The sequence below is a fragment of the Pecten maximus genome, chromosome 7, assembly GCF_902652985.1.
Source record: "Pecten maximus chromosome 7, xPecMax1.1, whole genome shotgun sequence".
NCBI classification, from domain to species: Eukaryota; Metazoa; Mollusca; class Bivalvia; order Pectinida; family Pectinidae; genus Pecten; species Pecten maximus.
Genome location: NC_047021.1, coordinates 43,281,535 through 43,307,133, shown reverse-complemented (window position 1 = coordinate 43,307,133; position 25,599 = coordinate 43,281,535). Strand labels below are relative to the sequence as shown.

Sequence of the window (25,599 nt, the reverse complement as noted above, 5' to 3'; positions counted from 1 at the left end):
TAACTTGGAACTTATCCTTGATTTCATCATTTATTAATGATTATCAAAATTTCTCTTAAAGTTGGTTATATTCTTCATTTATCATTTATTCCATTTACGGTTATCATTTAGCTTTAGCTGAAATTGAAAGTTAGGTTTAGCTTAAATCAGAAATTATCTTTTATCTCATTCAATTCCTGTTATCACTTAGCTAAAATTAAAAATCATCCTTGATTTCTGTTCCAAACCTATATTTTTTTCCAAATTACGTCTGAGCGATTAAAAAAACAACTTAATACATAATAAAAAAAAAAAGGTTTGTTTCGTGTTGGTTACAGCTTGTTGTTTCTTGAAAATACACCATATTGAATTCATGGTTGGATTTCCGGAGAATCGAAACCAGGGGGACGTCATTCTGCGGATCACGGTGACCAATGCTGGTGGAAGAGAAATAGAAGTACTCTTAACCTCTGACATAGCTCCACAACAACAATACTTTGTGCCACCAGCCACAAGCTACACAGTAACTTTAGGCAATGAATTTATGGTAAAAGGTAGCACGAAAACCAGTCAAGGGATCCATATCACTACAACCGGCCTAGCTGCAGTTTATGTTGAGGAGGACCCCGTTTCAGGTCCAAGAGAAGGGACTATGATTATTCCTAAACGGTTTCTAGGACGTTACTATACAGTGGTAATGGGGGTTCCTGGTGAGGGAGCCATGCAGTCTGAAATTCTGTTAGTGGGACTAAAGGATGATACATTCGTTAGTGTGACTATTAACAGTACCACCGATGTTCTGTACGAAAACAACACATACGATGATGGTGAGACAATCAATCTGTTGCTTAGTAAATTTGATACAGCTCAGATCCAAAGCGAGGGGAGCGATTTGACAGGAACTCTGATCGTCGCGTCAACATCCATAAGTGTTTTTAGTGCGAACCAAGCGATAATTATTGACAAAAAAGACGGATTTTTGTTGGAACAAATGACTCCTATGAAATTCTGGCACACTTATTACGTGACTATCCCTCCAATTGGTTCGCTCTATGACTGTAGAATTGTTGCTGCATTGCCCGATACGTTGGTATGGTACCATTGTGGCACAAGCGGTTGGCAGTCCGTAACTCTACCCAATACCGGATATGACGTATTGCTACAGTTTGGTGACGCAATCTGCAAGGTATTTACCACTGGACCTGTCATGCTTACCATAATCATCCATTCGGTGACCCATGACCCCTCCATGGTTGTTTTACAGCCCTTGTGTGAAATCCACAAAACCGTTGCTTTTCACGTCCCCGTATCTCTCGAATCTGCACAGATCATGTTTGTTACATATATAGACGATTTAAATTATATAACGTTAGACAATGATTATGTGACTAATTTACACATTACTCCAATCGAACCGGATCTTGTTGGTGTGTTTGGATACGTTCAAAGTGGGACTCACTTTATAAGAACATCCGGGCTCTCCCTAAGAATATCGGGATATGTACTTGGAAGGCATGGTAGTGAAACATACGGATTCTCGCTACAAGCTGGACGAAACAGTGTAAGTAAGTTATATTGCTTCAAAACGTATTATTTTTGGCGTACTCAAATTTTCGCGTAATTCCAAATTAATACAAATTATTGCATCAATATAAAGGAAATTTAATTTGATATCACGAATGTATAATTCGCACAATAATTCATTATATCGTAACTTACGGTTTGTGCCATATGAGAAGTTTATCACAAAAGAAAGGTTATTTACTTGTGAAGGATTTCAAAGTTTTGTTTCGAGCGAAAAGAAACTACATGTTCACACACAAGATTTCTTTAAAATGACCATTTTGATGTACATGTTTTTGCAGTCGTTCGTTTTCGACACAGGAACAGCTGAAATCCTTAATAACAACAAATATGAGTCTACCGCCACGCCTTTGACATATGACACAGAGATTACAACACAAGTTAGAGACGAAAACAACCTCGAACAGTCAATAAACTCTGTCACGGTTGATGACACAGTCAGCACAGCGAGTGGAACCGCCAAATCTGTTGGAACATCTGAATCCTCCTCCACAGAAACAAAAGGTTTCTCAGCATCTGGAAACCTCGAGACATCGAAAGCAACAACAGTCGCCTCGGGTTTTACAACATCCGAAATAACGCCTGACGAAATAGTCAGCGAAACGACTTTAACAACCATTCAAAAGTCCGAAACAAAAATCGCCTCAGGTATTACAGCATACGAAAAACCTCCTGAAGCAACAATGATCACAGCTATTATAACAAGCGGACCAAACACTGAAACAACAGCTTCCAAGGTTAAAGCAGCGCCCAAACCAACGACTGAAGCAACAACCACCACATTTACGGAAACAACAGAATCAAACATTCAAACAACAACCGTCAAAACTGCCAGAAAAACAGTTGCCGGAACATCCCAACCGGTGACCAAAACGACAGCCGCCATTTTTTATGGAACTTCAGTCGCCCACGGAGACACAAACTTGATGGCATCAGAAGGAACCACAACAGCCGTAACGAATGAAATTACAAGCATTGACTGGAATACGTCACCAGGTAAAGTAATATCAAGACAGAAACTATGCATATTTTCTGTAAAAAATGTGTAGATTTTTTAAGCTGATCTCTACTATTTGCATAACAAAAGGCGAACACTTTACAGCGGCGCTGTCAACGTTTATTGTAGGAAATACACAAACAGTTCAATGTGAATTTGAACTTTTCTGTAAACTGATGGACAATTTGGAAAAGATCCATACATTAAGTTAATTTTTTTTTTAATTAGGTCAAATAATTAATCACCGTTGATATTCTTTCTGTGCCACCATCATTTAAATGTAATATTTGATAACGATGTTTAATATGCTATTGTCTTTTTTTTTTGCAGAATCCAAAAGGCCGACCGAAACATCAGTGCTTTGTGGTACAGCAAATCCTTATTCCATTAAAAACATGAAATGCTTTATGTATTGCCGCAATTATACTAGAGATATGGACATCCGTTTGGTTGACATGCGTGCCAACCTGATTGACCGGAAGAAGACCAGACGCTACATCCGCACTCTGACGTCTGCGCAGGACGACCGGATGTCCGTACAGACTATCGGGTATACGGGTGTGATATGTACTGGTGTCAGTGTTTTTATTTATAGTCTTTCTGGACTTTGAAGCATGTAAACCCAGGAAACGGAATCAAAGGAGTCCGGTGTAGTACACTTACAAAACAAAAAAAGTTCATCTGATGACTTCGGAGGACAAACGAAATCCTTAAAATGGGGAGAAAGCTTGAGCAAAAATACATAGGTACACAAGGAGAATGAGGAGAGGATTTGCAGAGAGAATTCGTTTCCTGTTTCACCAAAGACACCCGCCATTTTAAGCGATAGAGAATTTAACAGTACATTACTTGTGTCTGTGAAATATCCTACAACAGCGAACAATAAGTGTAATGTAAAATTAGAATGGAAACAAAGGACTTGATTGTGACAAACTTTTATTGTATTTAACATTATCTTCATTTTTATTATATTCGTTAGCATTGAATTGATTTTGAATTATCCTGTAAATTGACTTGGTTTTTGTGATGTGTTTTGATTTTTTTTCTACAAAGCAAAATCGCTATTGCACATATATTGGATCACTTATTTGTCACATAATGTGTTCTTATGAGAAATTAGCAAGAAAAGTGCACGAAGTACAAACTGGTGAGCGGGGATGAAACCATGTAAAAAACAATTAATAATATTTATGATTTGGGGAAAACATATTCATCATAGTTCACCAAATTGTTAGGTTTATATATGGATTTTTGTTTTCGTATTGTTTAACGTCCTAGCTAAGGTCATTTGAAGACAGCCTTCATTGTGTACAAGATGCATGCGTGTAGTGTACGTGTGTGTGTTTTGTGAGACTGTGGTATGTTCGTGGTTGTCTACCTGTGATAGAACGGAACAGATGCCGACATTAAAGTGCTGTCTCACTGAAGCATACTGCCAAAGACAAGTTGGAAACTCCATCCGGTCATATTATTCTGACAACAGGTGAACACGTCGTCTACTCGCAAAATGCTGAACGATAGCAACTACCATTTTTTATAGGCTCTGGTATGTGTCGGCCAGGGCACAGAATCCAAAGCCTTCCTCAGAGGGGGTGAATTCTCAACTAAATGCCAAAAGTGAAACAGTGTCAAGGGAGATCCTCACAGAGCTGAGAAAATATAAGATCCCAAACTTAGTCGCCTCTTACGATCAAGGGGTAGCTAGTACAATTTCACCCGCTACATACAGGGGAGAGACTGTGCTTCAAAAAAATGGTAGTGATAGCAAGAATTTACCAATATATAGAAGATTGTTTCATTTCTCAACAGACAACGAAATGAAGGATGACTGGCAGCAGGTTTTTCAGAGGACTCGATGTATACCATTACATCTGCAAGTCTACCAATGTGGAGAAATCCTTATAGTCCGACATACGAGATAGTCAAATACATCATTTTTTTAGTTAATCTGAATGAATATCTTATTTACTTTCAAGTGCAATACTATGAACATGTCACCAATTTAAAATCCAACATACATTTGTAATATGATACCATGTTTAACAGCCGTAAAACAACCGATGGTATAAAACACTACAAGGGTTTGTGCAAAAGACACCCAGAATATTGGCACCACCAAAATCAACTTCAAGAGCAAACGTACACATTTTTTTCGGTTATCTTGTTTAAGTTAAATTCACATTGTGCTGATTTCAGTTTCTTAACATTGTTTGTAAATGTACCACAATTGTACAGCATCGACTTCATTTTATATTAATTTGCGACTTACACATATCATGAGCGTAGATACACGCCAGAACGCATTCCACAGTCTATGGTGATGGAGCCCGATCAGAAAAATTGGACGACTTTTCCGAATACACGCATGGCATTATCATTTTAATTGACTTAATTAGTTTGAATCAGCTCTTTTTTGCACATCGCCATCATGAATCATTTTTGTACAATGCTATCCAGCTCACACCAAGAAGTCATGTAACACAAACAATAGATATTATATAGCACGAGATGACGCTGTTGATAAGTTTTAGCAGTAACAAACAAATGTCAGACTCTGGTAGACATGAGATTAATGGCCTTCTGACATGGCCGAATAATATCGTATTATAGTTTACTGAAGCATTGTTCACAGGACACACGATTGAATTATTCGTTAACAGCCTTCATGTTCTAATCATTGGAAGATTATAATTATCTTCTGAAGTTGTTCTTTACCAATGCAAATTGCATCTTCTGGAACGGTGTACAACAATTTTCTTCTTTACAATTTGAACTCTACAGTAGGTCCCGAGATATTGTTGTAGCAATTGTAGACAAACGCAAAGACTAGAACTAGTGTTGGACCGGATTATCATTAAATCTCATTAACGTTTTAGAAATAACATCACACTGCACGCATGTTGATCCAAAGAATGTTAGGTGAACTAGCGTTAAATGTCCACAACAGGGACTCAACAAAGGAAGACAATTTTATCACTCGTGTCCCGACCTGGCCTCGAACTCATGACCTAAAGCTCATACTTACCTAGACAGAAATACCCGCAGCTTATACTACTGCGCCACATCCACGTTCTTCTGAAAGGACGTTTCAATGGTCAGCTCGATACTCTGAAATGATCATAATGACAAATCGTCTATTAGATGATATGAATACCTGGATCACAATGTATATACATACATGGATGCGAATTGTATATATTACAACATTTCAACACAGTGCAATAACGACAGGAGATTCAAATCTTTAATTTTCGGATCAACAGCACATAGATACATTTGATACATTGTGTTAATGAATGAATACTTCAATGCCTTATATGTCGTTAGTAAACCAAATTGTATTCACGAGACTGTATACTACTGCAATATAGAGGAATACAATATGAGTGTTCCTCACCTAATGTCGCTAAGGGCAACAGTAGTTATCACCAATTGTATCTAAAGCGACTTTCGAAACACGTTAATCCTAGCATGGGTAAGTTTGATTGTAGTATGAACAAAAGAAACCAGTAAAAGATTACTACACAGTACATTGTATCACTTTCACCTGTTTGATTTATTCAAGGACAGGCGTTCCACGAGATAAGCGATGTCAAGGGGACTGGGTACTAAATTTATCACCGATTGGAGATAAAAAGCTCATAGGTCCAAAAATGTCTCGCACTATTCGGGGAATTCTTATATGAAGTCAAAAAACGAAATTCAGACATTCAGTTTCATTACTACTTTTATATACAAAAGAGCTCTCAAACCAATTGGAGTAGCGATATTTTGATTTAGAGATCTAATTTTGTAGTAATCACGTGTCAACTGCTGACTTACACATATTATCGGTAGTTTGAGTTTAGCAATTTTTCCGCTGAAAGAATTCCGCTAAATTAAGATTGCGTTAACTGCAGATTCTGTTTGGTGATTTCCAAGAAATGTAATTTGGGTATGCTAATTAATGTGTTAAGATTCAGTGTATGTGAGTATTTAAACAGCCTGAATAGGAATATAAAGATAATTCATGTTACAATATGATATATGTATGGAACAATGATATAACTGTGAAATGGGAAAATTTAATCATTGTTATGTCATCAGCCATACATGATTAGGTGAACAATGAAATAAGGTCATTGTTATGTTTACACCTGATGTTATCTCACCTGTCAGCAGTCGTACGATGGCTGGATCTAGGGTGACCGGGTAGCAGTTTATTGAGTACTGATATAAATCATGGATCGTGTCATCACAATGCTGATAACCTGTCGAGTGGGTACTTTACTTATTACAATATGGCTTCCGTTGTAAACAGCATCAGGATATTGACAGTGTTTACATTATGTACATTTATAAACGAGGTAAGATGTTCCTTAGATATTTACATACAATGTCTTAAAGGCTATATACTCTTTTATACTTCTAGACAAGAAAAAGACAACACACTTACTAATAATCAAGTTAGTTGTTCAACTTTCAAACTAGGTCAAAATGCATTTGGAATTCTTCTATTCATAAATATTTAGACTCTAAAATGTATTTGGTATGTAATTTATGTAAAATCTATCAATATTCTCCGTCCCTTAATAATTAATGGATAAAAAATAAATATTAAAGACGAAGTAAACATTAAAGATGTCGATGTACGTCTATATATAGTGTATGTATAACCAAGAACGAGAAAAGTTATGGATGGAGGTGAAGTCTATATCATCTGTGAGCAGGATTTGATACTCCAATCGGACTAAAAAGCTTTGGGTTAAGTTTTTAACAGTTGTTGTAAAATGAAATTATATGTCCTTTAATAGATATTACAAAAGAAACACAGGAAAGAAGTATCTTTAGCAGGATTAGAAGAGGATTCACTAGAGCCGAAGCATTTAATTCGATAAAATGACACAGATTTTTCGTCCTTCGTTGACTCATAACTAATGCTAGGGCCTAATTTTTTTAATATCAAGTAGTCGTCGGAGGACACAAATAAGAGATTGAAAACTTGGTAAGGATAACCAGTAACCCAACAATTCATAAATGTGGGCTTAAGAAATTAAAATCCGGCATACAAGTTACAGCAACCTTCGTAGATTAAAATCCATCACCAGCATCTACCACCTGCAATTTTAAATGAACGTATACAGACATGAAAAAAACTTGGTAAGGATGACCAGTAACCCAATAATTCATAAATGTGAGCTTAAGGGATTAGAACCCAACATCCAAGTTACAGCAACCGTCGTAGATTAAAATTCAACAGCAGCATCTACCACCTGCAATCTTAAATGAATGATACAGACATAATGTTATTAAGAAAAAAGAACTGTCAAATATTAAAGTAACAATCTGTCTTCACTTCCAATCAGGTATTAAGTGTTATGGTAGTAGAGGTAACTGTGAAGAGTTACAGCAAGGATCAGAATGCCTACAACTCGCACCAGACGTCCAGGGGATTCCTATTTCAGTCACACACATGCTGTACCTCTACAGAGAGTTATCCACACTGTGCCACGCCTTGTCCGGTACAAATCAACTTCTGCCTAAAGTAAGATTTTCGTCTCTTTTTTTTCCTTGATTTTTCTAAAAAAAAAAAAAAAATCCGGAAATACGTTATCATAATTATAATTGCATGCGTCCTGACAGATTGGATGTGTAACAAGGAAGTAACATACCAGTGGCGTAGGAAGCGGGGGGGCAGATGGGGGGCGGCAATTGCCCTCCCCACTTTTACAGTGGGGGGGGGGGGGGGGGGGGGGGTTAAACATATCTTGTTGCCCCCCACCCCCACCCCACCCCCCACTTTTTGACATCCAAAATCTAAAAAAGGGGAAAAAACAAGAATTTATATATTCATTTCGATAAATATCTGTAAATTTTCGAACCGATAATGTTTTCTTGACGGCAACGATAAAAACTTTATTTTGTATTAGTATATCAATCCTCAGACCTGTGTGTCGGTCGTCTGCACTAGCCTGGTAAGTCAATATTTATATCTTAATACGGAATTTTGCTTAACTTCATCACATAGATTCGGTAAGTTGATGATAATGTGAAGTAATGAGAACAAGACAGAAACACAACATGAATAAGAATGCGCGGTTTTAACGTGAATAGAGTGATAATAATTACCGACAGGTACGAGGAAACACCAAAAAAATCGGCTCGCGCCTACGGCGATCGCTTTATCACTAAATTACTGCCCCCCTTTCGACTGCAGATTGCAAATTTGCTATATTCATTTTTCGCAAGGGGGCTTAGCCACCCTGGGACCCGCTGGGCGGCCCCCAGACCTCTCGCAAAAAGGAAAAAAATCGGCTTGCGCCTACGGCGCGAGCATTATCACTTAATTACTGGACCCCCCCTTTCGAAAAATCCGGGATCCGCGCCTGATCCCGAATGATTGGAAATGTGCTATATTTCATTTTCATTTCCCGCACACTTTTTGACGACTTCCTACGCCACTGCATACTATGCAATATATAAAAACGCATTATATACCAGTACCTTGTTAGGTAGGGGGTTCCCCAACCACTTGGTACTGGTACTATTATTGTTTAAATTTAGTTACGACAAAGAGTAAAAAACGAGAAGTACCGTAGAATAGCATCACCGGAAGTAAATAGAAGTCACTAATAATTATTGGATTATATGATAATTTGTATCCGGAATGAATGAATGAATGAAGTATGACGAGTGAGAGCCCTCTGTGTTTCCCAAAAATAGAATTTATTTGAAACGGAAACAAAACGTTTACAGGTTTTCGTCTATTGCTTATTAATATCAAACCTGGTTTGATGTGACAGTGGTGATGAATTGCTCAAACAGGAATTAGTTTTAAAGTTATTATTGTGTGTTTTTGGATGAATTTTACCTATACCATTTCATGCCTGTATGAACATTTCTTTTCAGTCAGTATAGACAACATTGTCAGTCATTCAAAGTCACATCGAAGATAGTTCCCACCGGTAACTCCATTACGTTTGGAGATCACGTGGGTAACCTCACGAACCCTTTCCAGTTAACTGCACCAAGGTGGTCGGTAAGTGCTGAATCCTTGTCTCATAAGCATTGCTGTGTTAGAGATTGATTATTATCAAAGTCATTGAAACTTTTAAGACACAGCACACATGAAGATCAGTAAATCAGGTCGTCTACAAAAACTAAAATACATAATTCCACCTTAAAATCGATCAAATGGGGGCAAAACATCAGTGGGTTGAAGTTAGCAGCGGATTCGTTATTCGTTACTGGGGATTCGAATAACGAATCCGCGGCCGCTGCCTGCAGCGGATTGGGGATTCGAATAACGAACCTGTGAATATTTTGCTAAATATTACTCCAACAAGTAAAGAATAACTTGCAGAAATCCACCTTGATTATCTTATTTACATATATGCATGCAAGTAGGTACGGGCCTATGTTGTTCTGCTCTGTGCGGTACTCTTGTTAAGTCTATTTCATGATCTGGAGAATAGGTAATATAAAAAAAAATCGTCATTTTCAAAGTGTGATTTCTTGCTCATTAACAATGCTAATGCAAATGATATATAATTCATACCTGAATAGTTAGGACATTCGTTGATTTGCACCATTGGCTTGTTAGCGCCCGCTTTGGTGCTTCTCGATCCGCGACAACACGAGATGTAGTCGCAATGTCGCGGATTTCAAACTGCGTCAACACGCCAAAGCGCCAACAGGGATGGCCATAATCAGTCACCATACATTTTTGGAACATCATCACATAAAACTTATGTCAGAACATTGTCTGCCTTGTCTAACCAAATTTACATTTTGATGAAATAAGAATCACGCTTCCGTCATCTTGGATCTAAGTGACACGCTTCAGAAAACGAACCACCTCCACTTGAACCGGTTCGGTCCGGCTGGTACGTCACGTTCGGATTCAGCAGTTTGGTACAAAAGGACTTCCATAGCATAGGTTGTAATACTTGTAGGACAACGGCCGTGGTATTGATACAGTATCTTGGGATATCAGTACCACGACGGCTTACGCAAGCGCCATACGATTTCTTGCTTCTATTTCCTTCATATTCTTACCACTTTCAGCCCAAGGGAATTTGTTAAACTTTCTTAGAAGTTAAAATGTTGTTTTTTTTTCAGTAATAATTAAGGATTGTCCCCTATTTTGAAAAAGGAAAGGAAAGAAAGTGCGACAAACCGACGGACAGACAGACGGACAAACCGCAATTAATACCCCGTGCTTCACTAAAACGTGTGTGGAATAAAAAAAAAATAACACCAACTGAAAAAAAGTAATTCCATTGCAAAGGCATAGGTTTAGAAAGGAAAAATATTTCGCCTGTACATGCAATGGAATGACCACCAAAATGTATAGGAAAAAGACGTAAGGCACATAAAGACCGTCTGGCGAACTGAGAATTTTCAGGGCTAAACACTTCAAGAAATTTGGTTTACCTCGAGAGTGCCCTATTAAGAACCGCGGTGGCCGAGTGGTTAAGGTTTCACAACACTTTATCACCAGCCCTCAACCTCTGGGTTACGAGTTCGAAACCTACATGGGGAAGTTGCCAGGTACTGACCGTAGGCCGTGGTTTTTCTCCGGGTACTCCGGCTTTTCTCCACTTCCGAAACCTGGCACGTCCTTAAATGACCCTGGCTGTTAATAGGACGTTAAACAAAAAACAAATAAACAAAACAAACAAACAAAGCGCTATTAATGTGATGATTATAACTTTTGCTACTTTGAGAAAATACTTATTTCCAACTAAGTTTGATTTTGACGGCCTTAAGTTTGTACGGAATTGGTAATGCCCCGTGAATACCAGATAAGTTTCTGCCTTTTTCCAACATATTCCATGTAATATGATAACATGCTCATATTATAAGGAAATTGAGAACCATTTTTAAACAATACAATCTTAAATTAGTATATATATGTATCTTTTACTATTTACAATGTAAGAAAAATGTCTTACATATATATATCAAATTTAAAGACATGAAGGTCGAATATAATCTCATTTTTGTACTTTTTCTTACGAAGTAAGGAAACGAAAGTACGGAGGCGGGAAGTGCGCATCAAACATTTTGTCAGCGAGTTTGTTATTCGAAACACATATCAACCAGATTAATCCTCACTCATAACTTTAAGAAAAGTTTAACACTATATATAAAGAACTGAATCCGCGGATTTGCTATTCGAATCTCCAATCCGCTGCTTCGTTATTCGAATCTCCAATCATATTTTATAAGAAAAATACCACTTTAATATAATAAACTGAATCCCAAATCCGCTGTTTGCAGCGGATTCGTTATTTGAATTCTAACGTCAAAATGTCAATAAAAAGAAATATCAATTAAAGATAAAGAACCGAATCCCCAATAAAGAATCCGCTGCTAACTTCAGCTCGCTCAAAACATCAAAGAATAAAGATTTGCATGGATATCCTTCAAAATATAATAAAACCAAGTTCTGCGAGAGAAGCGCTGTCTACTGTTTCAAGATATCCATTTCGTTGCATCGTCTTCCATTCATGGACGGTAATCCTACTTCTGGTCAGGTTATTCCTTCATGTCTGTTTGCAATGTTAAGTTAAATACAAATGGGTCTTATTTCATTTCAGCGCAATCTGGGTTTGACAGTCCAAGCTACATTGTACGGTACCAGGCATATGGTACTGAACGGCAGACAGTCCATACTGATCAGGCCTTCCTTTTCCCCAATAACATTCTCTGGAGAAGCTTCTGATTATCAGCTTGGTAGTCGGTAGGTAAACTGTTCAGTAACAGCAAGATAACACAGGCATGACAAGAAAATCGTAATTCAAAGACCAACTCGATATAACAATCATGAAAATGATTTATTTTTTTATATTTGACGTTTCGGTGACTGCACTGTCTCCTTGATCAGACTAATGACCGATGTGAAGCGTGCTAGGCGCTGACATATGCAGTCCGAGATGGTGAAGGACCCGACCGACTTTTTAAGATGTTTCGTCTCTATCGTGATCTTATTGACACAAAGTTACAAGATTGGTCTATTACCCACCCGTGCACTACATAAGACAGTGCTATTACACTTCACATTGGTCATTAGTCTGATGAAGGTGATAGTGTAGTCATCGAAACGTCACATTCTTAAATATCATATCGGTTGGGTTATATAACTATCATATTTACATTACGAACCTGGAGAAAAAGTTCCAAAACATCTACAAAGTTATTCAAAGGAGTGGTGACAACGAAATTTCTATGCATATCAGCCAGCATCGAACGCGCCTTCATATCACACAAGGAAATAAAATAGTCCTCCATGAGCCGGTTAGTGGTAAAAAGCAAGCTATTTACTATTAAAACAACTATTCATAAAGTGCCGTTGGTTGCGAAAGCATGGAGTCTACTATTCAAAACTGGAATATCTGCAATATGGAAACTAAATTTATCAGACTTCCAAGATGGAAGATTGGAATAGATGAAGTGTCCTTGATTTAAGTTGTCTAGGTTTTATCTGAACGATATGGTCAAACATATTATGTCATATAAGACAACACATTTACCCAGGTTATAATTTTAAGACACACCTAGCGGATTTGGCTCGCCGGAGTTATTGCCGGACAAAACCTTTCGGGGTCGGTACTGGTGCGACAGCGCAACGGTATCATATTGCTAAGAACGCCAGTACATTGTCAGAACAACGTCAGGACATCGTCAGAACTTCGGCGAAAAAATTGGCAACGACAGGCTATGGTGTAAAGTTTTTAGCATGCACAACAATGTCTGTCGGTATTATGTCGGTATTCTTCGGCCAATTGCTCTGAACCTTACAATTACCTATCAAAGTATAGTTTAGCTATACCGGCGGGCCACAACAGCCAGGTGTGAAATTACCTTTAACTAATCTAGATGAAATTGAGTTTAAAAGATCTAAATTACAAATCTTATAAGGTCTTTGATGGATTCAGTCACTTGTGAAAAGGCAAAAATTAAAAACAAGTGACACTAGACAGTTTCTGTGAGAAGGTTTACGGCTTGTCATAACAACCTGACTGAACAATAGTGTTGTCAGCATGAAATTCAATCATTATCGTACACGGTATATCTTCATCTTTGGTTCATATGTGGGTTTTAAGGATTACAACTGGTATATTTCACAACCCTTTATAATGCACTTTGATTTTGAAGGCAATACTCAGAAATGAATATGCTTACAAAATGTATATGTGTACTTGATACGAGAAATTTCAAATACTTGTACTTGCTTATCTTTATGTGAGTAAACGAACTCCATGCTAGAATGATCGATGATTACTAGGTGTATTTTATGAAGTTTTATTTTTATTTATTTTTTTCAGTTTATCATTTACCTTTAAAGTTTATTGTGGAGAATGTTCGTCAGGCTCCTACTGTGAAATACCATTTATTCAGAGGAACCACAAAGTCTGTCTTCCAGGGGGAAAGGGTACGATATCATGCGAGAAAGGTAAGAAATGTCTCTAAGGCAGGAAATGTATAAGTCTAAAAGTTAGAAATGTATTGGTCTAAAAGACAAGAAATGTATAGGTATACAATGTAAGAATTGTATTGATCTCTAAGGTAAGAAATATATCTAAGGTAGGAAAAGCATTGGTCTCCAAGGTGGGAAATGTATTAGTCTAAACGTTATAAATGTATTGGTCTAAAAGATAAGAAATGTATTGGTATCTAAGGTAGGAAATGTATTGGTATCTAAGGTAAGAAATGTATTGGTCTCTAAGGTGAGAAATGTATTGTTCTAAAAGGTAGGAAATGTATTGGTATCTAAGGTAGGAAATGTATTGGTCTAAAAGGTAGGAAATGTATTGGTCTCTAAGGTAGGAAATGTATTGGTCTAAAAGTTAAGAAATGTATTGGTCTCTAAGTTAGGAAATGTATTGGTATCTAAGGTAGGAAATGTATTGGTCTAAAAGGTAGGAAATGTATTGGTCTCTAAGGTAGGAAATGTATTGGTCTAAAGGTAGGAAATGTATTGGTCTCTAAGGTAGGAAATGTATTTGTCTCTAAGGTAGGAAATGTATTGGTCTCTAAGGTAGGAAATGTATTGGTCTAAAAGGTAAGAAATGTATTGGTCTCTAAGGTAAGATATGTATTGGTCTCTAAGGTAAGATATGTATTGGTCTCTAAGGTAGGAAATGTATTGGTATCTAAGGTAGGAAATGTATTGGTCTAAAAGGTAAGAAATGTATTGGTATCTAAGGTAGGAAATGTATTGGTCTAAAAGGTAAGAAATGTATTGGTCTCTAAGGAAAGATATGTATTGGTCTCTAAGGTAGGAAATGTATTGGTATCTAAGGTAAGAAATGTATTGGTATCTAAGGTAGGAAATGTATTGGTATCTAAGGTAGGAAATGTATTTGTCTCTAAGGTAAGAAATGTATTGGTATCTAAGGTAGGAAATGTATTGGTCTAAAAGGTAAGAAATGTATTGGTTTCTAAGGTAGGAAATGTATTTGTCTCTAAGGTAATAAATGTATTGGTATCTAAGGTAGGAAATGTATTTGTCTCTAAGGTAAGAAATGTATTGGTCTCTAAGGTAAGATATGTATTGGTATCTAAGGTAGGAAATGTATTGGTATCTAAGGTAGGAAATGTATTGGTATCTAAGGTAAGAAATGTATTGGTATCTAAGGTAAGAAATGTATTGGTCTAAAAGGTAAGAAATGTATTGGTCTAAAAGGTAGGAAATGTATTGGTATCTAAGGTAAGAAATGTATTTGTCTCTAAGGTAAGAAATGTATTGGTATCTAAGGTAGGAAATGTATTTGTCTCTAAGGTAAGAAATGTATTGGTATCTAAGGTAGAAAATGTATTTGTCTCTAAGGTAAGAAATGTATTGGTATCTAAGGTAGGAAATGTATTTGTCTCTAAGGTAAGAAATGTATTGGTATCTAAGGTAGGAAATGTATTTGTCTCTAAGGTAAGAAATGTATTGGTCTCTAAGGTAAGATATGTATTGGTCTCTAAGGTAGGAAATGTATTGGTATCTAAGGTAGGAAATGTATTGGTATCTAAGGTAGGAAATGTATTTGTCTCTAAGGTAAGAAATGTATTGGTATCTAAGGTAAGAAATGTATTGGTCTAAAAGGTAAGAAATGTATTTGTCTCTAAGGTAAGAAATGTATTGGTCTCTAAGGTAAGATATGTATTGGTCTCTAAGGTAGGAAATGTATTGGTCTCTAAGGTAAGAAATGTATTGGTATCTAAGGTAAGATATGTATTGGTCTCTAAGATAAGAAATGTATTTGTCTCTAAGGTAGGAAATGTACTGGTCTCTAAGGTAAGAAATGTATTGGTATCTAAGGTAAGATATGTATTGGTCTCTAAGGAAGGAAATGTATTGGTATCTAAGGTAAGAAATGTATTGGTATCTAAGGAAAGATATGTATTGGTCTCTAAGGAAGGAAATGTATTGGTATCTAAGGTAAGAAATGTATTGGTATCTAAGGTAAGAAATGTATTGGTATCTAAGGTAGGAAATGTATTGGTATCTAAGGTAGGAAATGTATTGGTCTCTAAGGAAGGAAATGTATTGGTCTCTAAGGTAAGATATGTATTGGTCTCTAAGATAAGAAATGTATTTGTCTCTAAGGTAGGAAATGTACTGGTCTCTAAGGTAAGAAATGTATTGGTATCTAAGGTAAGATATGTATTGGTCTCTAAGGAAGGAAATGTACTGGTCTCTAAGGTAAGAAATGTATTGGTATCTAAGGTAAGATATGTATTGGTCTCTAAGGAAGGAAATGTACTGGTCTCTAAGGTAAGAAATGTATTGGTATCTAAGGTAAGATATGTATTGGTGTCTAAGGTAAGAAATGTATTGGTATCTAAGGTAGGAAATGTATTGGTATCTAAGGTAGGAAATGTATTGGTCTAAAAGGTAAGAAATGTATTGGTCTAAAAGGTAAGAAATGTATTTGTCTCTAAGGTAAGAAATGTATTGGTATCTAAGGTAAGATATGTATTGGTCTCTAAGGTAGGAAATGTACTGGTCTCTAAGGTAAGAAATGTATTGGTCTCTAAGGTAAGATATGTATTGGTCTCTAAGATAAGAAATGTATTTGTCTCTAAGGTAGGAAATGTATTGGTATCTAAGGTAGGAAATGTATTGGTATCTAAGGTAAGAAATGTATTGGTATCTAAGGTAAGATATGTATTGGTCTCTAAGGTAAGATATGAATTTGCCTCTAAGCGAAGCATTCATGAGTTTATTATTATAAGAATTGACTCATTTTATGCAAAACTATTAATAATTCCTCTGCTCTGTTGTTTCTATGCATATGACTAACATTAATCAAAATTAAAGTATTTTGCTCGCATGTTATCGAAATATAATCACGACTTGAATGTTGTTAATTGTTTTCCGTACGGGAAAAATATCAACGGATGTATTTCTGTTTTTTAGGATATTTGTATTCTCAGTACAGGAAAACATGCACAGATATTGACGAGTGTCACACTTTACATCCATGTAAGAACGGGGCCAGTTGTGTTGACAACGATGGCAGTTATCTGTGTGTTTGTAACGGAGATTGGACCGGTAAGAACTGTACAGAGGCTAGGGATCATTGCTTGAGTATGCCGTGCCAGCACGGTTCTACTTGTGTTAATCAACAAGGAAGTTACACATGCGCATGCGCCAATGGATGGACAGGAGGTAACTGCGAAAATGAAGTAGATGAATGCTTATCCATGCCTTGCGCAAATAATGGCTCGTGCATCAACGGCAATATGGGGTATTCCTGTAACTGTACGGACGGATGGACAGGATTTAACTGTTTACAGGATAATAATGAATGTCTATCCACGCCGTGTCAACATAACGGGCTTTGTATAAATACAAATGGTAGTTATTTGTGTAACTGTACCACTGGCTGGACTGGAATAACATGTGACCTCGATGTTGACGAATGCAAATCCGTCCCCTGCCACAACGAGGCAATATGTGTAAATACCCCTGGCGGATACTTCTGCAACTGTACCGCTGGATGGAAGGGAGATAACTGTATACATGATATCAATGAATGCATTGGAGTTCCTTGTCAGAATAACGCGACCTGTACCAACAGCGAAGGAGGGTTCAGTTGTAATTGTTCAGAAGGCTGGCTGGGAGCCACATGTGATATCGATGTGGATGAATGCCAACGAAAACCCATGTCTTCACGGCGGACACTGCAATAATACACTCGGTGGATATATCTGTGACTGTACTGAGAACTGGCAGGGAGTCACATGTGGTATCGATGTGGATGAGTGTCCAACACAACCCCTGTCTTCACGGTGGGCACTGTATCAACATTATCGGTGGATATTTTTGTAATTGTACAGAGAACTGGGATGGAGTCACGTGTTCCGATGACGTCAATGAATGTCAAGTTAGCAGCCCGTGTGTTAATGGCGGAAGCTGTATGAATATTAAGGGAGGGTACTTTTGTAATTGTTCAGCAGGATTTTTTGGCGTTGACTGCTCCTCTGATATCGATGAATGTTTAGATTCCCCTTGTGGCCAGAACGGCAACTGTAAAAACACGAGAGGTGGGTTTGTCTGTGACTGTGACATAGGCTGGACTGGTCTGAGCTGTGATGCTGACGTCAACGAATGTTTAGATTCCCCTTGTGGCCAGAATGGTAATTGTACAAACACAAATGGAGGGTTTGTGTGTGACTGTGACGTAGGTTGGATTGGTCTGAGGTGTGATGCTGACGTCAATGAATGTTTAGATTCCCCCTGTGACCAGAACGGCAACTGTACAAACACGAGAGGTGGGTTTGTGTGTGACTGTGACGATGGTTGGATTGGTCTGAGGTGTGATACTGACGTCAACGAATGTCTAGATTCTCCTTGTGGCCAGAATGGTAACTGTACAAACACAAATGGAGGGTTTGTGTGTGACTGTGACGTAGGTTGGGATGGAGTCACGTGTTCCGATGACGTCAATGAATGTCAGGTTAGCAGCCCGTGTGTTAATGGCGGAACCTGTATAAATACTAAGGGAGGGTACTTTTGTAATTGTTCAGCAGGATTCTTTGGCGTTGACTGCTCCTCTGATATCGATGAATGTTTAGATTCCCCTTGTGGCCAGAACGGCAACTGTACAAACACAAATGGGGGGTTTGTGTGTGACTGTGACGTAGGTTGGACTGGTCTGAGGTGTGATGCTGACATCAACGAATGTTTAGATTCTCCTTGTGGTCAGAATGGTAACTGTACAAACACAAATGGAGGGTTTGTGTGTGACTGTGCCTATGGTTGGACTGGTCTGAGGTGTGAAGCTGATGTCAATGAATGTGCCACCACCGTTTGTAGACCAAATGGTACTTGTGAGAATGCCCCTGGTGGATTTAGGTGCCACTGTTATCCAGGATGGGCAGGGGAGCGATGTGACGTCGATATAAATTTCTGTCATATACCAGACTGGTGCAATACTGGTGACTGTATCTTCAACAATAACACATCCACGTGTAGCTGTCCAACTGCATGGTTTGGTGACAGATGCCAGCATCACAATGGTGGCTGTATTGACAACCCTTGCTTGAATGGTGGTTCATGTCAATATGTCAACGGAAAAAACTCCTGCACATGTCTTGCAGGATGGAGTGGTTCGATATGCGAAGAAAATATCGATGACTGTGCTTCGAATCCTTGTAACAACGACGGTACATGTTCTGATAGAGTCAATGGTTTTGTCTGCGCATGTGCCGCTGGCTATACCGGATCCAAATGCCATGTAGATATAAATGGTTGTAAAAACAGTCCCTGTCAAAATGGCGGGACTTGCCACGACCTGTCGGGTGTATACCGATGCGATTGCACGTCAGATTACAAAGGGCTGTCTTGTGAATTTATGGCTGCCATATCAATAAACACTACTAGGATATCATCTACCCCAACTACTCCATTAACAGCGACAATGTCAGAGAAGCCAAAAAAATCTTCTTTTCACAGCGAGGTAACATCAGCAGATCACGTGGACACCAGTACACCAATGAAACGTGGAACTGTTGATGTGAAGACATCCACTGCTCATTCTCCGAGAGTTATGGCGCCACGGTCCACGTCAACAGGTAAACCAATGATTCTATCGGAGCAGGTGATGTAGACTGTGTTTCCTATGGTGATGCAGAACATACCTGTATATTTATATATGTATTAATGTTTATAACAAGTAATTGAAATCCTTAACATGAAAAAAACTAGCAGGTCGATTCCTAGGGCATTTGATTGTTTCAGAGCTTTTTAAGGTTTAGTTCCGAACTGAAATAAGAAAATGCTTTGTAAATGATTATCAAATCACAAAGCGGTATTTTAGAACACTAGACTGGAAACGTTAGCGAAACGCAAATACCATGTAGATTGCATCTTTTGAGACATACGTGTACTGCTTATCTATTAAAAAAATCCCCGTATATAGAATCTATTTAATTGTCGTTTATACATTATTTTGCAGTTGTTAAAGCACACAAAACAACTACAGAATCGGTGGAAGGGTCGTCTTCTGAACAGGCAAAACAAAGTCAGGTATCGTGCATTTAATGTAAACACCAAACAACTCATGTAAACACCAACACAATTCATGTAAACACCAAAACAACTCATGTAAACACCAAAACAATTCATGCAAACACCAACACAATTCATATAAATACCAACACAATTCATGTAAACACCAACACAATTCATGTAAACACCAACACAATTCATGTAAACACCAAAACAACTCATATAAACACCAACACAATTCATGTAAACACCAACACAATTCATGTAAACACCAACACAATTCATGTAAACACCAAAACAACTCATATAAACACCAACACAATTCATGTAAACACCAACACAATTCATGTAAACACCAACACAATTCATGTAAACACCAACACAATTCATGCAAACACCAACACAATTCATGTAAACACCAACACAATTCATGGAACCATCAACACAATTCATGTAAACACCAACACAATTCATGTAAACACCAACACAATTCATGTAAACACCAAAACAACTAATATAAACACCAACACAATTCATGCGAACACCAACACAATTCATGTGAACACCAACACAATTCATGTAAACACCAACACAATTCATGTAAACACCAACACAATTCATGGAACCATCAACACAATTCATGAAGACACCAGCTAAATTCATGGAAGCATCAACATAATTTATGGAAGCACCAACATAATTTTTGGAAGCACCAACACAATTCACGGAAGCACCAACATAATTCCTGTAAACACCAAAACAACTCATGAAAGGTCCAACACAATTCTTGGAACCACCGACACAATTCATGGAACCATCAACACAATTCATGTGAACACCAACACAATTCATGTGAACACCAACACAATTCATGGAACCACCAACACAACTAAAGTAAACACCAACACATTTCATGTAAACACCAACACAATTCATGGAACCACCAACAAAACTAAAGTAAACACCAACACAATTCATGTGAACACCAACACAATTCATGGAGCCACCAACACAATTCATGTGAACACCAACACAATTCATGGAACCACCAACACAACTAAAGTAAACACCAACACAATTCATGTAAACACCAACACAATTCATGGAACCACCAACACAACTAAAGTAAACACCAACACATTTCATGTAAACACCAACACAATTCACGGAACCACCAACACAATTCATGTGAACACCAACACAATTCATGGAACCACCAACACAACTAAAGTAAACACCAACACATTTCATGTAAACACCAACACAATTCACGGAACCACCAACACAATTCATGTAAACACCAACACAATTCATGTAAACACCAAAACAACTCATATAAACACCAACACAATTCATGTGAACACCAACACAATTCATGGAACCACCAACACAATTCATGGAAGCATCAACATAATTTATGGAAGCACCAACATAATTTTTGGAAGCACCAACACAATTCACGGAAGCACCAACATAATTCCTGTAAACACCAAAACAACTCATGAAAGGACCAACACAATTCATGGAACCATCAACACAATTCATGTAAACACCAACACAATTCATGTAAACACCAACACAATTCATGTAAACACCAAAACAACTAATATAAACACCAACACAATTCATGCGAACACCAACACAATTCATGTGAACACCAACACAATTCATGTAAACACCAACACAATTCATGGAACCATCAACACAATTCATGAAGACACCAGCTAAATTCATGGAAGCATCAACATAATTTATGGAAGCACCAACATAATTTTTGGAAGCACCAACACAATTCACGGAAGCACCAACATAATTCCTGTAAACACCAAAACAACTCATGAAAGGTCCAACACAATTCTTGGAACCACCGACACAATTCATGGAACCATCAACACAATTCATGTGAACACCAACACAATTCATGTGAACACCAACACAATTCATGGAAACACCAACACAACTAAAGTAAACACCAACACATTTCATGTAAACACCAACACAATTCATGTGAACACCAACACAATTCATGGAGCCACCAACACAATTCATGTGAACACCAACACAATTCATGGAACCACCAACACAACTAAAGTAAACACCAACACAATTCATGTAAACACCAACACAATTCATGGAACCACCAACACAACTAAAGTAAACACCAACACATTTCATGTAAACACCAACACAATTCACGGAACCACTAACACAATTCATGTGAACACCAACACAATTCATGGAACCACCAACACAACTAAAGTAAACACCAACACAATTCATGTAAACACCAACACAATTCATGGAACCATCAACACAATTCATGTAAACACCAACACAATTCATGTAAACACCAACACAATTCATGTAAACACCAAAACAACTCATATAAACACCAACACAATTCATGTGAACACCAACACAATTCATGTAAACACCAACACAATCCATGGAACCACCAACACAATTCATGGAACCACCAACACAATTCATGGAACCACCAACACAATTCATGGAACCACCAACACAATTCATGGAACCACCAACACAATTCATGTAAACACCAACACAATTCATGGAACCACCAACACAATTCATGGAACCACCAACACAATTCATGGAACCACCAACACAATTCATGGAACCACCAACACAATTCATGGAAGCATCAACATAATTTATGGAAGCACCAACATAATTTTTGGAAGCACCAACACAATTCACGGAAGCACCAACATAATTCCTGTAAACACCAAAACAACTCATGAAAGGACCAACAAAATTCTTGGAACCACCAACACAATTCATGGAACCATCAACACAATTCATGTGAACACCAACACAATTCATGGAACCACCAACACAAATAAAGTAAACACCAACACATTTCATGTAAACACCAACACAATTCATGTAAACACAATTCTTGGAACCACCAACACAATTCATGGAACCACCAACACAATTCATGTGAACACCAACACAATTCACGGAAGCACCAACACAATTGTCAGATTAAGTGATATCAAGATATCTATATTGAATGCTTATTGATGAGAATGTCAGTTGGACGTACATACAGACACTTTAGATATATACACTGTATGTTTTTTGTTGATTAACAGGACTGGTTTTCAGACAACAAGTACATCGTGATAGCTGGGGCATGTGGTCTTGTGGCCCTCATATCACTGACGGCTCTTACAGTGGTATGTAAAAGGTAGGTATTAATACGTATGTGTTGTTGATACTCGGTCATATCCATTGCAAAATCTTACCTTTGGTGTGGACACGTATGTACAAAACCTATCTACTTTAAAGTGGAAAAGTTTGGCTGTTTTGAAGCCCGTGGTAAGAAAATTTCAACATATAATGCGTTGGAAATATATTATTTTGTTTTACATCAAAACTCTTAAAACGACAGTTTAACATATTATTACGCTACCTTTTGCAATATTATTGTAAAATGATTGAAATCATAATTTGAAATTCAAATTCAAATTCTCAATACATTTACGCACGTGTCGTTTAATCTATATCTTATTTTAATGCTTATTTTAGCTTTTCTCTGTTGAGTAGGAAAAGTAGGCATGTGTAATATCTCGCATCTGATAAATGATTTAAGATATGCTTGTTTAACTATTTTTAATTATTTCATTTGATTTATCAAAAAATTAAATACTTTTAATTTTGATACCTATTCAGCTAATCACCAAATCTGCCATTGTTCTTATACATCTTTGCATGCGAGTACATGTATCTTTGAACCAAATCGACTTTCTAATTCCACGTCAAAATAAGTTGAGATGTAATTCTGCATTGATTTCAGGAAAAAAAGAAATTATGGAAGCAGACAGACTTCTGTGGACTCGGAACGGAGTTTGCGTTTTGAGAACCAATTATATGGCACAAATTCGGAGGCTTGAGTCTGTTGAGATTCTCATCTCTATGTAAATCTCCCAAAGCTTCATTTCACTTCTTCTTGGTAGTTTAAACTTACTTATGTTGGCGCACTAAAAGTAAGTTTATAACGGGATTTAAACAAATTAGCGCCATAATGAATCGGCGCAAAGAAACAGTCGCGTAGAACTGGGTACACAGTAATTGTAATTGGCGAAATCAAAATTTAGCAGAATTCTGTCAGCGCGAAAACTGACAAAATAGGATTACGACAAAAAATATGTTAATTTAAAGTTCTTCCTCTTTTGGAAGTTTTTTTTATAAGATGGCCGGTTTGTAACTTCTTCATATGATATTCCCTCGCAGGAGAAAAATGATGAAAATGGGAAACTGTAAAATAAGGATGAACACTAAAAAAATGTTTACACCGATTGCATTGCGTAAGGGAATATCACTTAACATTCATTTTATCATGAAATAAGTTTTTTTTGCAAATGTTGGACCACTCGATCTCGTTAGGTCGTTTCGTTGGTTGACTGTGCTTGTGATAGTTTGATAGGCGATAACCAGGGTAAAGATGCTTGAAGTACAACATGAAACAATACATTCAGGAATTCCCCCAAAAAAGTTTTGGTTTAAAAATGTGTTAAAAACTTAAATTATCAGATACAGTATGTAATATATAGTATGGGTATCATATGAAAACTACTTCTCTAGAACTGTTGTTAATTTAACAATAATTTTTATGGGTTTTTTATGATTAAATGAATATATATGTGATTGATATCTAAATGGGCCCTGCCTTTAGAACATTCAAATTAAAGATAAAATTGATCTTTGTTATTTTGGTCTCTAAGATATGTCTGATCCTAAGTTTCAAATTAAGGGGAGATGATATAGCATTAGAATTCAGCCGGGCAAAGCTTTTCAAAAACTTAGGACCTGGTGGCCAATCAAAACGATATTACAGTGTAACTGAATAGTCAAATTAAGTATGTTTCTGATGTTTCGATTGTTAATATTATTCCATATGTTTAATTATAAATATCAAACAAAACATGAATATTCATTAGTTGAACTACGTAAAGGCATTGTTATTATGCATAAACATTTGTATCAGTTTTATTGTGTGTCTTGCTGGGATTACGTATTGATATTATTTAGTAAAAAATGTATAACATATATTTTATATATTTTCATAGCAAGGATCCATACAAATATTTACTAATTTGAATAGACTTTAGTATATAGTCTAACCAGTGTGATATATACAGTGGTGTTATCTATCACAAACAGTGCGACTCGTTTTGATATATACTAATATATATACATTTTTACTTATTAACCTGATGAGCATGTTTCATTAAAACTTCAAAATTTCAAGGAAGGTTTTAATGCTCCACGAAACGTTTTGAAAGAATATTGCACAGTTTTGACAGGAATATGAGGAATATCATATCTATCAAGGCTTGCTGAAATATTTCACCAAACGATACGTTGTATTAACCTTGTCTAAAGATTACGAATTTAAGGAAGATGATTTCCTAAAAGGAATAAGACGTTCATAGAATTCGACATTATTTCATTACAGGAACTCATTATCATGGAGGAAAACCTTTGTCAACATTGTAGTTTTTGATATACGTCT

At 37.0% G+C, this 25,599-nt stretch overlaps 2 protein-coding genes across 2 annotated transcripts; both read left to right on the top strand.

Annotated features, from left to right (window-relative positions):
• Positions 1 to 970: 970 nt before the first annotated feature.
• LOC117331234 lies at positions 971 to 3,573 on the top strand. The gene is made up of 3 exons (XM_033889833.1): positions 971 to 1,540; positions 1,845 to 2,559; positions 2,891 to 3,573. The coding sequence occupies exons 1-3, from the start codon at positions 971 to 973 to the stop codon at positions 3,169 to 3,171; spliced, it is 1,566 nt and encodes a 521-aa protein (XP_033745724.1). The 3' UTR covers positions 3,172 to 3,573.
• A 4,341-nt stretch (positions 3,574 to 7,914) lies between these two features.
• LOC117330918 (fibropellin-1-like) lies at positions 7,915 to 25,400 on the top strand. The gene is given in 9 exon segments (XM_033889478.1): positions 7,915 to 8,084; positions 9,449 to 9,578; positions 12,145 to 12,287; positions 13,873 to 14,000; positions 16,959 to 17,692; positions 17,695 to 19,618; positions 20,002 to 20,072; positions 23,177 to 23,271; positions 23,881 to 25,400. Coding segments are annotated over 9 exon segments (3,489 nt in total). The 5' UTR covers positions 7,915 to 7,917; the 3' UTR covers positions 23,978 to 25,400.
• Positions 25,401 to 25,599: the final 199 nt, after the last annotated feature.